Source organism: Aquarana catesbeiana, linkage group LG10 (genome assembly GCF_042186555.1).
Source record: "Aquarana catesbeiana isolate 2022-GZ linkage group LG10, ASM4218655v1, whole genome shotgun sequence".
Classification (NCBI taxonomy): Eukaryota; Metazoa; Chordata; class Amphibia; order Anura; family Ranidae; genus Aquarana; species Aquarana catesbeiana.
The window spans coordinates 222,453,277-222,466,650 of record NC_133333.1 but is presented as its reverse complement, the minus strand read 5'-3'; the positions used below and the strand labels follow the sequence as shown (position 1 = coordinate 222,466,650).

The 13,374-nt window shown below is 45.4% G+C and overlaps 1 protein-coding gene across 2 annotated transcripts in view; it reads right to left on the bottom strand.

The window, feature by feature from the left end:
- LOC141111222 (opioid-binding protein/cell adhesion molecule homolog) overlaps nucleotides 1–13,374 on the bottom strand; it is a 676,299-nt gene that overhangs the window by 18,792 nt on the left and 644,133 nt on the right. For both annotated transcript variants that reach the window (XM_073603349.1, XM_073603348.1), the window contains exon 5: nucleotides 2,944–3,078. In XM_073603349.1, coding sequence (XP_073459450.1) covers nucleotides 2,944–3,078 — 135 coding nt within the window. The remainder of the gene's footprint in view (nucleotides 1–2,943; nucleotides 3,079–13,374) is intronic.

Here is a 13,374-nt window from a genome sequence, read left to right as displayed (position 1 = left end):
TGGTAAGTATAAAAAAAAATTTCCTCCAAATTTTTCTTTTTAGGTTAAAAGGAGTCTGTTAATGGAAAAAAAAAATTCAGGGTGTAACTTCGCTTTAAGTCTTTCAGCAGATCGGCCTCTACAAAATCAGCAGTGCCTAAAAATGCCTAAAAACGGAAAGCAACTGGGCATGTGCAGAGAAGGGTGATGCAGTGTATTGCTGGATTTTAAACAGTATAGGGACTTTTTTTTAATACCTGCAAAAGGGGCCAGCCTGAAGTCATCTAGCAGGACTTCATTTTCGGACTAAATTCCACTTTAACCTCTTGTTGACCAGCCGCCGCAGTTTTACTGCAGCAGGTTGGCTCGGCGGCGCAAAACGCCATAGGTGTACGGTGGTTCATGCGCTAGGTTCTGATGACGCACGCGTGCCCATTGGCCAGTGGGGGAGCCAATCAGTGGGTCCGGCGGACTCTATGTCTCTATGGCTCATTACTCGCAGAGACAGAACGGGGATCTGCCATAGTAAACAAGGCAGATCTCCTTTCTGTCAGGGGATGACACAGAGATCCTGTCATTCTGCTATGGCAGCCCATCCCCCCACACAGTTAGAAACACACTGAGGGAACACATTTAACCCCTTGATCGCCCCTGATGTTAACTCCTTCCCTGCCAGTGTCATTAGTACAATGTCAATGCATATTTTTAGCACTGATCACTGTAATAATGTCACTGGTTCCCAAAAAAGTGTCAAAAATGTCAGCTAGGTGTCCGATCTGTCCGCCGCAATGTCGTAGTCCCGTTAAAAATCACTGATCACCACCATTGCTAGTAAAAAATAAATAAAAATGCCATAAATCTTTCCCCTATTTTGTAAACGCTATAACTTTTGCCCAAACCAGTCAATATACGCTTATTGGGTTTTTTTTTTCAATCAAAAATATGTAGCAGAATATATATTGGCCTAAATTTATGAAGAAAGTAGATTTAAAAAAAAAATTGGGGGAATGTTTTAAAAATTGGGGGAATGTTTTAGAAATTGGGGGAATGTTTTAAAAATGGTGTTGTGATCCTCCTTAAATTGCGTCAGGAAATAATGCGATTTTTGATCACAGTACTGCCCACAGACTCCTAGGAAATGATGACACATCATTTCCCAGGAGCATAGGCGAGGGAGGAAGTGACGAGGGAGCTCATCACTTCCTCCTATTGTTTTTTTTTCAAAATTTTCGGTCTTTTTTTGTTTATAGCGAAAAAAATAAAAACTGCAGAGGTGATCAAATACCACCAAAAGAAAGCTCAATTTGTTGGAAAAAAAGGACATACATTTTATTTGGGTACAGCATTGCAAGGGCGCGCAATTGTCAGTTAACGTAACGCAGTGCTGTATCGCAAAAAATGGCCTGGTCAGGAAGTGGGTAAATCCTTCCAGGGCTGAAGTGGTTACATTGACAGGACTAACCACTTCTGGACCGCCCACTGTATATATACGTCATTACTTTGACGTTATATACCATGTCTATTTAAACAGTGGGCGATCCTCTTTCACATCCTCTTTCGGTAGTGGTGAAAACGGTCCGATCCTGTGGAGCGATGGGCAGGAAGGCGAGTGAGGGCAAGATGGCCCCCACTCCACTCTATGCCCCTGGAGGACCGAAGCGACGTCTGACGTCACTTTCGCCTAACAACCTTAAAGGGACAATTTTTTTTTTTATTAGAAAATGTAAAATTCATTTTTTTTTCTTTTAAGTGTAAATGTGAGATCTAAAGTCTTTTTGACTACCCAGATTTTTGAAATATAGAGGACCTGTCATGCTTAATTTTATTACAAGGTATGTTTGTATGCCTTGTAACAGGAATAACAGTGATCAAAACATTTTTTTTTAAAGGGACGGTGTAAAAAGAAAAAGTTAAATAAATTAAGTTAAAAAAAAATTAAAGCGCCCCGTCCCTCTGAGCTTGCGCACAGAAAAACGCATATCTAAGTCACGCCCACATATGTAAATGTTATTCAAACCACACATGTGAGGTATTGCCGCGATCGTTAGAACGAGAGCAATAATTCTAGCATTAGACCTCCTCTGCAACCCTAAACAGGTAACCTGTAAAAAATGTTAATGCGTCGCCTAATGAGATTTTTTAAGTACCGTAGTCTGTTGCCATTCCACGAGCATGTGCAATTTTGAAGCATGACATGTTAGGTGCCTATTTACTCGGCGAACATCATCTTTCACATTATGGGGAAAAAAAATGGGCTAACTTTACTGTTTTTTTTTTTTTTTTAAATTCATGAAAGTGTTTTTTTCCCAAAAAATTGCATTTGAAACACCGCTGCGCAAATACCGTGTGACATAAAGACCGCCATTTTATTCTCTAGGGTCTCTGCTAAAAAATATTTATATATATTGTTTGGGGGTTCCAAGTAATTTTCTAACAAGAAAGACTAATGAAAACAACAAATGTTGTCTGGTCCTTAACTGGTATACCACATGAGCACATACTGTAGCCAGTCTATGTGAGCCAGAATTATTGTTGGTTGGTAGGGGATCAAATACTAATTTTACTCATTGCACTGCAACTCAATTTATAACATTTGTATCATGTGTTTTTTCTGAATTTTTGGTTGATATTCTGTCTCTATCATTTAAAATACACCTATGATAAAAATGACAGACCCTTCATTTCTTTGTAAGTGGGCAAACTTACAAATCTTCAGGGGATCAAGAATTATTTTCGCCACTGTATAGTGCACACGCTGGTATATGGTTGTACCTTGCAGATGGTCTCTGCTGGTATGTCATATATATGGATTGTTCCTGTCGCGTTTTAGAGTCCTCTGAGAATAAATTGGTTTTTAAGATGACAGTAAATTGCTAGGCCCAGATATGCACTATCAGACATTTCTCAGTGTCTTTCATCTACGTCTTTTCTTTAATAACCAAAGAAGAAGAAGATGCCACTCACAGTTGACTGTGATTCTGACTCTGCGGACATCTGGTATGGACACCTCATTGGCGGCACTGCATTCATATAGTCCCGACTGCTCCTTGGTGATCCCTGTGATCTCCAGATACTCATCATCACCTACAAATCCACGAGCTGCAAGAGGACACAGACAACTGTAACATGAATAGCACACAGAGAACCCTACACACATGCACATGGCTTCATTGAGAATGACGGGTTGGATGAAGCCAGTGAGCTTTCAGACACAAACATCATCTTTTCATGGAAAAGGGGGGAAGGAACCTGACAATATCACATCAGTCATCCTTCCCTGCCATTATCCATAATGCCCTCCTGCGGACTCCAGTGCTTTACTTCCTCTGCAGCATTTGCTGTGGTCAGACAGGCATTTTTCATTCATTGTAAACAAATGGAAATAATGAATCACAGAGAGAGAGAAAGAGAGAGAGAGAGAGAGAGAGAGAGAGAGAGAGAGAGAGAGAGAGAGGGGGGGGGGGGCAACCATGGGGGGGATGGCAGGGCAGGACTTAGGGTGGTGGGGGCCCTTGGGCTTGAGTCACTTTTGGGCCCTACTTTCTATACATATGCACAGCTCTATAAAATAGAAATAGAAAAGGACAAGGTGCACCAGAGTCAGTGCAGTATTAAAGAACTTCTGTTTAATTGGACAAGACAAAACAGCCAAATGGCTACTCCCAAAAGTAGATAATATATAAGCGTATAAGTGGGGGATACTGTACTGGTATTAGTCCTGGGTCCACGATTGATAAAAGCAATAAAAATGAATAAAATGATAATTACCATGTTTACCGGCATATAACATGCGCCAGAGTATAACACTCACCCCAAGTTTAGGAGGGAATTTTAAGGAAAAAATCTTTTAGGAGGGAAGTTTAAGGAAAAAAACTTACATTTAAATGCCCATCAATGCAGCCTTATCAGTGTCCATCTGCAGCCTTGTCAGTGTCAGTGTAGCCTTGCTCCAGTGTCATTTGCAGACTTGTCAGTGTAGCCTTGTCAGTATCAGTGTAGCCTTGTCAGTGTCAGTGTAGCCTTGTCAGTATCAGTGTAGCCTTGTCAGTGTCAGTGTAGCCTTGTCAGTGTAGCCTTGCCCCAGTGTCATTTGCAGACTTGTCAGTGTAGCCTTGCTCCAGTGTCACTGCTGCCTTCTCATTGCAGCCTTTCAGTTTAAAAATGGCGCCGCCGAGATACAGAGCTGGCTTTCGGCCTCTCTCGGGCGCACTCGGCGGCTTTCGGAACGAGCGGGGCTGGCGGGGCCCGTGGGGCCCCCTATTGGCCTGGGCCCATGGGCTTGAGCCCCGTCAAGCCCAATGGAAAGTCTGGCTCTGGGGGATGGTGACTTTGAAGGGTTAGTTAATCTTTACCAAAAAACTGCCTATGCAGGTGGACAGGTGACCTATGGGTGTGAGAATATGACGTGGCTTTATAGGTGAGAGAGAAAAAGAGAATCTATGAGTAAGAGGAAATAAAATGAAATCTATAAGTTGAGGAGCACAGGTGACTTATGGGGGAATATATATATATTGTGGATCTATGGGCAGGAAAGGAGGATCTGTGGATAAGAGGATATAAAATGGATCTTTGAGCTAGAGCAGCGGTCACAAATCAGTGGTCCATGGCCCACTGATGGTCCACGAGAACATTTTGGTGGTCCCCAGGGGTTCTGCTGCAAATCGACATTTTGGTGGATGCATACCTCCCAATGTTCTTTGCAGTGTTGTTCTCAATGTGCGCTGACAGTCAATATTGTCAGTGCGCATTTATAACTGATGCCTCCTCTGTAGTTCTGGCTCCTGTGAACTCAGAGGGAGGCACTGGGCGTAGTGCAGAAAGAGGGAGATGAAGAAGGAGAGGACTTCCAATGGCAGCGCTGATCACAGACTGTGGGAGGGAGCACAGAGCTTGAGCACATGGCTGGATATAGAGGTGAGATCCAATGATGAGTCTGTGTAAGGCAGCAGTGTGATGCAGAGTGCGGGGGGGGGGGGGGGTTAGTAAAGAGCTGAAGCATTGTATTTATAAGGCATGTAAAATTAATATTAGTGGTCCGTGGGATTTAAAATTGTGAGTTTAGTGGTCCGTGGGGTCCAAAAGGTTGCTGACCACTGAGGACTTATGGGGGAGGATATACCGGTATTGTGGATCTATGGGCAGAAAAGGAAAATGGGATCTATGGATAGGAGGATATATATTGGTTGTATGAGCTGGGAAGCACAGGTGACTTAAGAGGGAAGGATATAATGTGGCTCTACAGACAGGAAAGCAAAGGAGGATCTACGGTTAAAAGGATATTAGATGGATCTATGAGCTGGAGAGTACAGGTGACCTATAGGGGGAGGGTATAATGGATCTATGGGCAGGAGAGGAAAAGAGAATCTATAGGTTTGCTTCCCTCCCTTTGCAGCCCAGAGAGGCTACACTTAAAAAGGTAGATGTAGCTGAGCAAGTGATGTGCATCCCCCCCGAACCATACCAAAATGTAACTATTAAATAAACACAAAGTACCCTTGTTTGCTAGGTGGCAGGGAGTCGCTTGTGTCCTAGCAACCAAAGACACTTGCGGCCTGCACAGTGGGAAGTTGACGTTTATATTACTATTGCCAATAAATGAATGACTTCCGGCAGCAGCCAGAGGTTCACTTCAGCAGGTAAACACCCTATTTATTTTGCTCATTCAACAAGCAGTGAACACCCAATGTTTGCATGAATCCCAGCCCGCAGCAAATGCGAACCCCATTCCTATTCTCTAGCTGACTATGCAGATTACCTAGTGTAACCCAGTCAATTGTGCCTTCTAGAAACAATAGCATAGCATGAACACATACTCAATTATGTTCTTTAACCACTTGAAGACCAGGCATATTCTGAGACTAGACATGTGCAATTTGTTTTGGTCTGAATGTAAATTAGCCGCTGGGATTGCTTTTACTTTGTAGAGCAGGGGTCAGCAACCCCCAGCCCTTGGATATGTTCGCCGCTGTCCTCTTCATTGGACAGCAGCGAGCGGCTGGTATCACAGGGCTGGATGGGAACCACTGAAGTTAACTTTTTACATTAAACAGCAGGTGATTGGTTGCTAGGATCGCCTGGCAACCAATCACCAGCCTGTTGATGTAAAACGTAAACTTCAGCAGTTCCTGCCCCCATCCAGCTCTGTGATACCAGCCGATCGTGGCTGTGCTCTATACCTGTGTAAGGTAGGAGAATTCTACCTGCACAGTGTGTGTTTTTGTGTCCATGGGGTGGGGTGCGGGGGGGGGGGGCAGAGGACACTATGGGGGAAGAGGACAGAGGACACTATGGGGGAAGAGGACAGAGGACACTATGGGGCAGAGTACACTATGGAAGCAGAGGACAGAGGACACTATGGGGACAGAGGACACTATGGGGCAGAGTACACTATGGAAGCAGAGGACAGAGGACACTATGGGGACAGAGGACACTATGGGGCAGAGGACACTATAAGGGCAGAGGACACTATGGGGACAGAGGACACTATGGGGCAGAGGACACTATAAGGGCAGAGGACACTATGGGGACAGAGGACACTATGAGGCAGAAGACACTATGGGGACAGAGGACACTATGGGGCAGAGGACACTATAAGGGCAGAGGACACTATGGGGACAGAGGACACTATGGGGACAGAGGACACTATGGGGCAGAGGACACTATAAAGGCAGAGGACACTATGAGGCAGAAGACACTATGGGGACAGAGGACACTATGGGGGCAGAGGACACTATGGGGGCAGAGGACAGTATGGGGGCAGAGGACAGAGGACACTATGGGGCAGAGGACACTATGAGGCAGAAGACACTATGGGGACAGAGGACACTATGGGGGCAGAAGACAGAGGACACTATGGGGGCAGAGGACTCTATGGGGCAGAGGACACTATAAGGGCAGAGGACACTATAAGGGCAGAGGACACTATGGGGGCAGAGGACACTATGGGGGCAGAGGACAGAGGACACTATGGGGGCAGAGGACTCCATGGGGGCAGAGGACACTATAAGGGCAGAGGACACTATGGGGACAGAGGACACTATGAGGCAGAAGACACTATGGGGACAGAGGACACTATGGGGGCAGAGGACAGAGGACACTATGGGGGCAGAGGACAGAGGAGACTATGGGGGTAGGGGACACTATGAGGGCAGAGGACACTATGGGGGCAGAGGACACTACAGTGGGGGGGGGGGGGTGCAGGGACAGAGAACACTGCTTTGGGGGGCACAGGAAACTTGCTGTGGGGGGAGGGGGGTTAGAGGACACTATGTGAGTGATGTGAAGGGGGACAGAGGACATTGCAAAGGGGGGTATTAGGGTCCTCATCACCCCTTGGGAAAGGGACCCCTTCTCACTTGGGGAAAGGGACCCTTCTCTCCTGGGGACAGGGACCCCATCACCCCTGGGGACAGGGACTCCATCTCCCCTGGGGACAGGGACCCCTTCTCACTTGGGGACAGGGACCCCATCAACCCTGGGGACGAGGTCCCACATCTCCCCTGGGGACGGGGCCCCATCTCCCCAATACAGTTACATTTAATGACGGTACAACATTTAGCAACTCACATGGTTGATGGTTAAAACAGGCACATCTAAGTATGCAGACATCCGGGGTAAAGCTGTCCACATAGACCCTCCCCCGCACCGCCGGTTCTTACCGCTGTCAGTCTGCAATTATGACCGGGAAGACTAGCCTGCAGTAGAGCGATCTGAAAGTGAGGCTTGAAGCACTCGTGGAGCGCAGCATGGAAGGGACGACATCGATGGTGGTGAGGAGGATGGTCTATGTGGACAACGTTACTTGGATGCCTGCATACTTATACTGCGTATACACGTTCGGAATTTCCAACAGAAAAAGTCCGATGGGAGCTTTTGGTCAGATAATCCGACCGTTTGTATGCCCCATCTGACTTTTTCTGTCGGCATTTCCGAGAACATGCTCTAAAATTTTCCTTTGGAAATGCCGACGGAGCTTGTCCCATTGGCAAGTCCAACCGTGTGTACGCGGCATTAGAAGTGCCTGTTTTAATCATCAACCATGTGAGTTGCTAAATGTTGTACCTTCATTAAATGTAACCATACTGCTACACTTAGAGGAGCCTCTCTTCTCTTTTATACTCAGTTGTGACTTGACAGTACTTGTATATCAAGACATCGCTTGTATATCAAGTCGAAACGTATTAAAAAATGTAGCTTGACCTGCAAAACGCTCTCAAACCAAGTTACTCTAATGCCGCGTACACACGGTCGGACTTTTCAGCTACAAAAGTCCGACAGCTCGTCCGACAGACTTTCGACAGACTTTTGGCAGACTTGCGGTAGACTTTCTAACGAATGGACTTAACTACACACGATCACACAAAAGTCAGACGGATTCGCACTAAAATAAGGAAGTTGATAGCCAGTAGCCAATAGCTGCCCTAGCGTTGGTTTTTGTCCGTCGGACTAGCATACAGACGAGCGGATTTCTGGGTCCGGCGGAGTTACGACGTAAAGATTTGAAGCATGTTCCAAATATAAAGTCCATCAGATTTGCGACTGGAAAGGTCCGGTGAAGCCCACACACGATCGGATTGTCCGCCGGATTTGGTCCGTCGGCGTCCATCGGACCAGTCCGGTCGAAAAGTCCGACCGTGTGTACGCGGCATTAAACCATGGTTTTACTGTATAAGGTTGGAGGGCTCTGATCTCACCCTGCTATTACAAGCTGTGAGTCAGGACCCAAAATCCCCTCCATAACTTATTGACACATCCATTCATGTGCTGGGAAGCACCATACTGAGCGGCCTGTCAGTCAGAGCCTCACGCTTAGACTTACGGTGCCAAATAAGAAGGTTTTGTACCTGTGATCTGGATTACACGTGTCAGCAGACAGGTGAAGCCTGTGGAGGATTTCTATAGGCTGATGCTTAGTGTTTTAATGGAAGATCAGTCAATCATTCCTCAGTTCATGTGAAAATCTCCTTTTTGGTCGGGTGAATGACAGAACGGGAAGGATCTATTCTTGACTTACAGTCAAGACACGAGACACCTACGCAGCACCAGACTTGTCCAACCATCTGATAAATCTCCTCGGTCCAGCTCCTGGCAGCCTATTGCACTGAGCCATGCCCGGCACAGACAGGCTGACAGAACATCTGCCCGCCGCTCTGTGTTATTCCGGCATCATACACCCTCCATCCCTGTAAATAATGCATTGAAGATGGCAGGCGAAGGTTTTCACAGTGTAGTTGGCGCTCTGTGGTGAGTCACAGCCCCCGTGAAGTGCTGAGCTGGGAATACATCCCTCCACCATTATCTGCATATAAATAGCATCTTGATTCCACGAGGGGGGGAATGCAGGGGGTATCTTAGCCTGTCACTGGTGCTCAATTTATAGGACATTAAAACCTCCATTTATTTCGGGCCCTGAGCCTAGAAGCAGCCAGTGCCGCTGTCACTGATTGTATTCATTAACAAACTCCCCATTTATCCTCTTCCTTGCTCTTCCAGCGCTTATTATGTCACTAGAGTTCCAGGTTCTTCTGTCCCCTCAAACTTTTTACCCCATGTCTGGCTGGCTCCCCTCCTCTCTCTGTGACTTCAGCAAGTGACAGAATGGGGACAGGCTGTGCAATGCCAGCAGCTCAGGGGAACTTACCAAGATAGGAATGTGGAAATAGAAATATGTAGAGTTTTAATTAGTTCCTACACTTAATATGCAAATGTTCATGTCCTTCTTAGGTTGGGTAAAATGAGACTTTTATTTAAATGTGAGGAGCGCTTAGAAGAGCTAATTAAGCAGCCAAGAGAAGATAGAATAGGAAGCTTGCGGCGACACCTGCGTGTGTACAAAATCAATATATGTTCTTTGTGTCACTTCCAGTCTGGGCACACATCTCCTCTGGATTCATCACTCCGGGGTCCTCGGTGAGACTGAATAAGTTATACGCAAATGCCCCTTTGAAGGCGTCAGAGGAATAAGACATGCCAACACATATTATAATGGAGGAGGAAGGATGGGGGTAAAGTGAGAACGTTGTTGATGCGCCTTCATGGTAATAACAATCCTAGCATCCCCTGTGTCCCTCGTTAGCTGACCTTGCTGTGAAGCTGCTTGTTATAATTACCACGATTAAATATTATGCTCCAATTAAAACCGACCACCTGGGGAACGGGAGAAGAATCTTCACACCAATTCAGATCAGAACAAAAATAAGCCCATTAAAGCTTTAGGCTTCCAGCTGAGCCACCAAGGAGGGGCGCTATCCTGCCACTACGCCCAGCCCACACTCACATCTTAAGGCATGGCGGAGACCGAATAACAACCACAGCACATCAGATCTCACCACCACTTAGTACCGTGTTTATCGTGTCGAGGACGCATAGAGCAGGAATATTCCCCAAGGGTCACTTCTGTGCATTGGTGTGCGCAGCTTATTGCATTAGGGTGTGCACCCCAGAGCACAAACACACATCCGTGTATGTCAGCAGAAATTGATGTCAGCAGGACAGTGGACGGTGTCAGTCGTTTTTATTTTTATTATTATTTTTGTCTTTTTTTACAATTTTATTTTAATAATTTTTTATTATTATTTTTTTACAATTTTTTTAGGAGCCCCGTTGGGGGGGGGGGGGGGGGGGGGGGGGCTTTGGTGAAGTAAAAAACAAAATAGTCGCGCCCAATCGATAATAAACTGCAAATGTACAATAGAATAATATCTTAGTGCATATTGGATAAACAGAACATTGATTTTGAAAAAGTGAAAAAATATATATATATATGTGAAAAAATATTTATAAATAAATTTAATTAAAAATAAAAAAATAAATGAAAATTTTTTTAAATATTATATTATTTGTGTCTTCATTCGCACATCCCCTGAAGAAGCAATCAGTGAAACATGTCGGGCTAATGTGCAATGTATTTACTCTACATGAACCTGCTTTCTGTTACCACCACATCATCATTATTATCATTGTGAATATTTTTCCTTGTATCTTTTAACCTTGAATTTGTTGAAATAAAATATTAGCTATACACTTTTTAAACAATTACTTTTTCTGGATTTTCCTGGCACCGTAAAAATCCCTGCAAACTCCTCTATTTTGATTTACCTATATTTGGGATGAGGTGCCATATGGTTGGGTGTTTCACCATTAACCAGACCAACTCTCCGTCTTTTAAAAATAAAAGTTCTAGAAGGTACAAGAATGTTCCCAACATTCTAAATCCAACAAGATATTGTGATCCAAGAAGTTCCACCACCAAGAAAAAACAGGCAACTCTTCCTGTGAAAATCACTCTGTAAATTAGGACTCTTACCATATAATGTGAACCTTGCATTGCTAGCGAGGTCACAAACACTTGCAGATCTAGCCATCTGCAGGGTCAAATGGTCCACCTCATCTCTGGGACTCACTGACGGTCAGAGAAGGTCATCCACGATATCCAGTTCTCATCTAGGGATCTCGATCAGCCAGATGCCACGGAGCATATAGGGTTATACTTCATCTCCAGGTGAATGGACACTGGTAGACCAAAGGTGAAATATCAAGGGTCTAAACAAGGAGAAAGGGACTGAGGACAGAGCTTCCCCAGTCCCTCTCTGCAGCCTCAGCTGCACTGGACAGTGAACAAATGGGAAGTGCTCTTTGCTGAGTGGCTTCTTGTTCATTCACAGACTGAAGCATAGTTTACTATGCTTCAGTTAAGAATGAACACAGGAGCGATCGGTACAGATCACTCACTGTATTCATTCACTCATTCATTTATCCATCCTGAAACTTACCTAGGGTTGCCACCTTTTCTTCAAGTAAAACCCAAACACCTTAGCAGCACACAACAATTTTTTTTTTAAATAGTATAATATACATATATTTTGCTATTAAATAACATGTATAATCATATGAAGTTAATTAAAAGAGACCCCCTTTACATCATAGTCCACAGAGTTCCCCTTTTACATCTGAACTTGCAGAGATCCCTTTCCTTCTAAGGGGGGACTCTGCAGACTCTGATGTAAGGGAGAACATTGGGGACTCTAATAAAGGGATGATCTGGGAACCCTGATTTAAGGGGGAACACTGAGAACTCTGATGTACAGAGAGGACTCTGATGTAAGGGGGAACACTGAGAACTCTGATGTACAGAGAGAACTCTGATGTAAGGTGGAACACTGAGTACTCTGATGTACGGTGAGGACTCTCATGTAAGGGGGAACACTGTGGCCTCTGGTGTAAAGGGGAACTCTGATGTAAGGGGTGATCTGAGAACCCTGATTTATCTTATTGTACTCACTCAGAGGAAGGAGAGAGAAGGGGGGTGACTTCAATCACAGACAGGGATGGATGTGATCTTACTCACCACTTGGCAGTCAGCAATTCTGATCCAGATGTATCTGAGGCTGCTGGACTTCAAATTTCTGGCCCCCACTTTCTTTTTCTGAGGCACAGTGCCGGGGATTGGAGTGTGGTCAGACACAGAGGGGTAGGGGCGGGAGGAAGAGGTGCAGATCAAGCCCTCTCTCCTCTCCTGTCTGTGTGTTTAAGGGGGGGGGGGGTTGTTAGTGTTGGCTTTGGGCAGTATGAAAGAGTGTAACACACACTCTCAGCTTAGACAACTGCAGCCAGCAACCCTGCTGGGAAGCCATAGTCCAGTCTGAATCATGTGTCTGAATTTCAAGCAGTCTGATACCCGGACGCATGATTCCAAACCCGAACTGTCCGGGTGAATCCCAGACAGGTGGAAACCCAAATATCCCCTGCAGTAGCCAGTGGGAGAGGAACAAAGCTGGCAGCACTGCAGGGGAAAGGCGGGGGATGTCAGGACGCAGGGGGAATTGGCACCAAACAGGGAGATTAGGATGTGCCCAGGCACACCCAGCACACCATTTGCACACGTCTATGACTCAGTGTGATATCTAAGCTGCTCATGGCATCCAGTTTGAGACCAAAGATGCTCATATACAGTATGTGCGGAATACTCACAGGGAAAGATTAGAGCTTCTGTGATAATAGTCAGCCAGTCCGGGGGCAGTTCACCCTGGTGTCCAGTTAGAAAACATGACTTAAAAGTTGTAATTGTATGGTTCCTTGCACATAGGGGTGCTTAGCTATTCAACGTAAATACCAACATCTTTCCCTTGCCTAGGCAGCACTGGTGCAGTATACAGCCTCCTATAGACATTAATATCTGTGTGCTGCTGTATTTGAGTATACAGTGGTGCTATCATAAACACGAGTACAGCTTATAGGCATAGGCAAAGAATAGATAGTTTTCTATTTTTTGCATACACCCATATGCTGCATTTATGCTTATGATAGCACATCCCTATAGCCGAGTACAGCAGCGCACAGCCACTCTTCTTAATTGAAGGCTGGTTACTGCACGTGGGCCGCGCAGGTGGGGGAAGA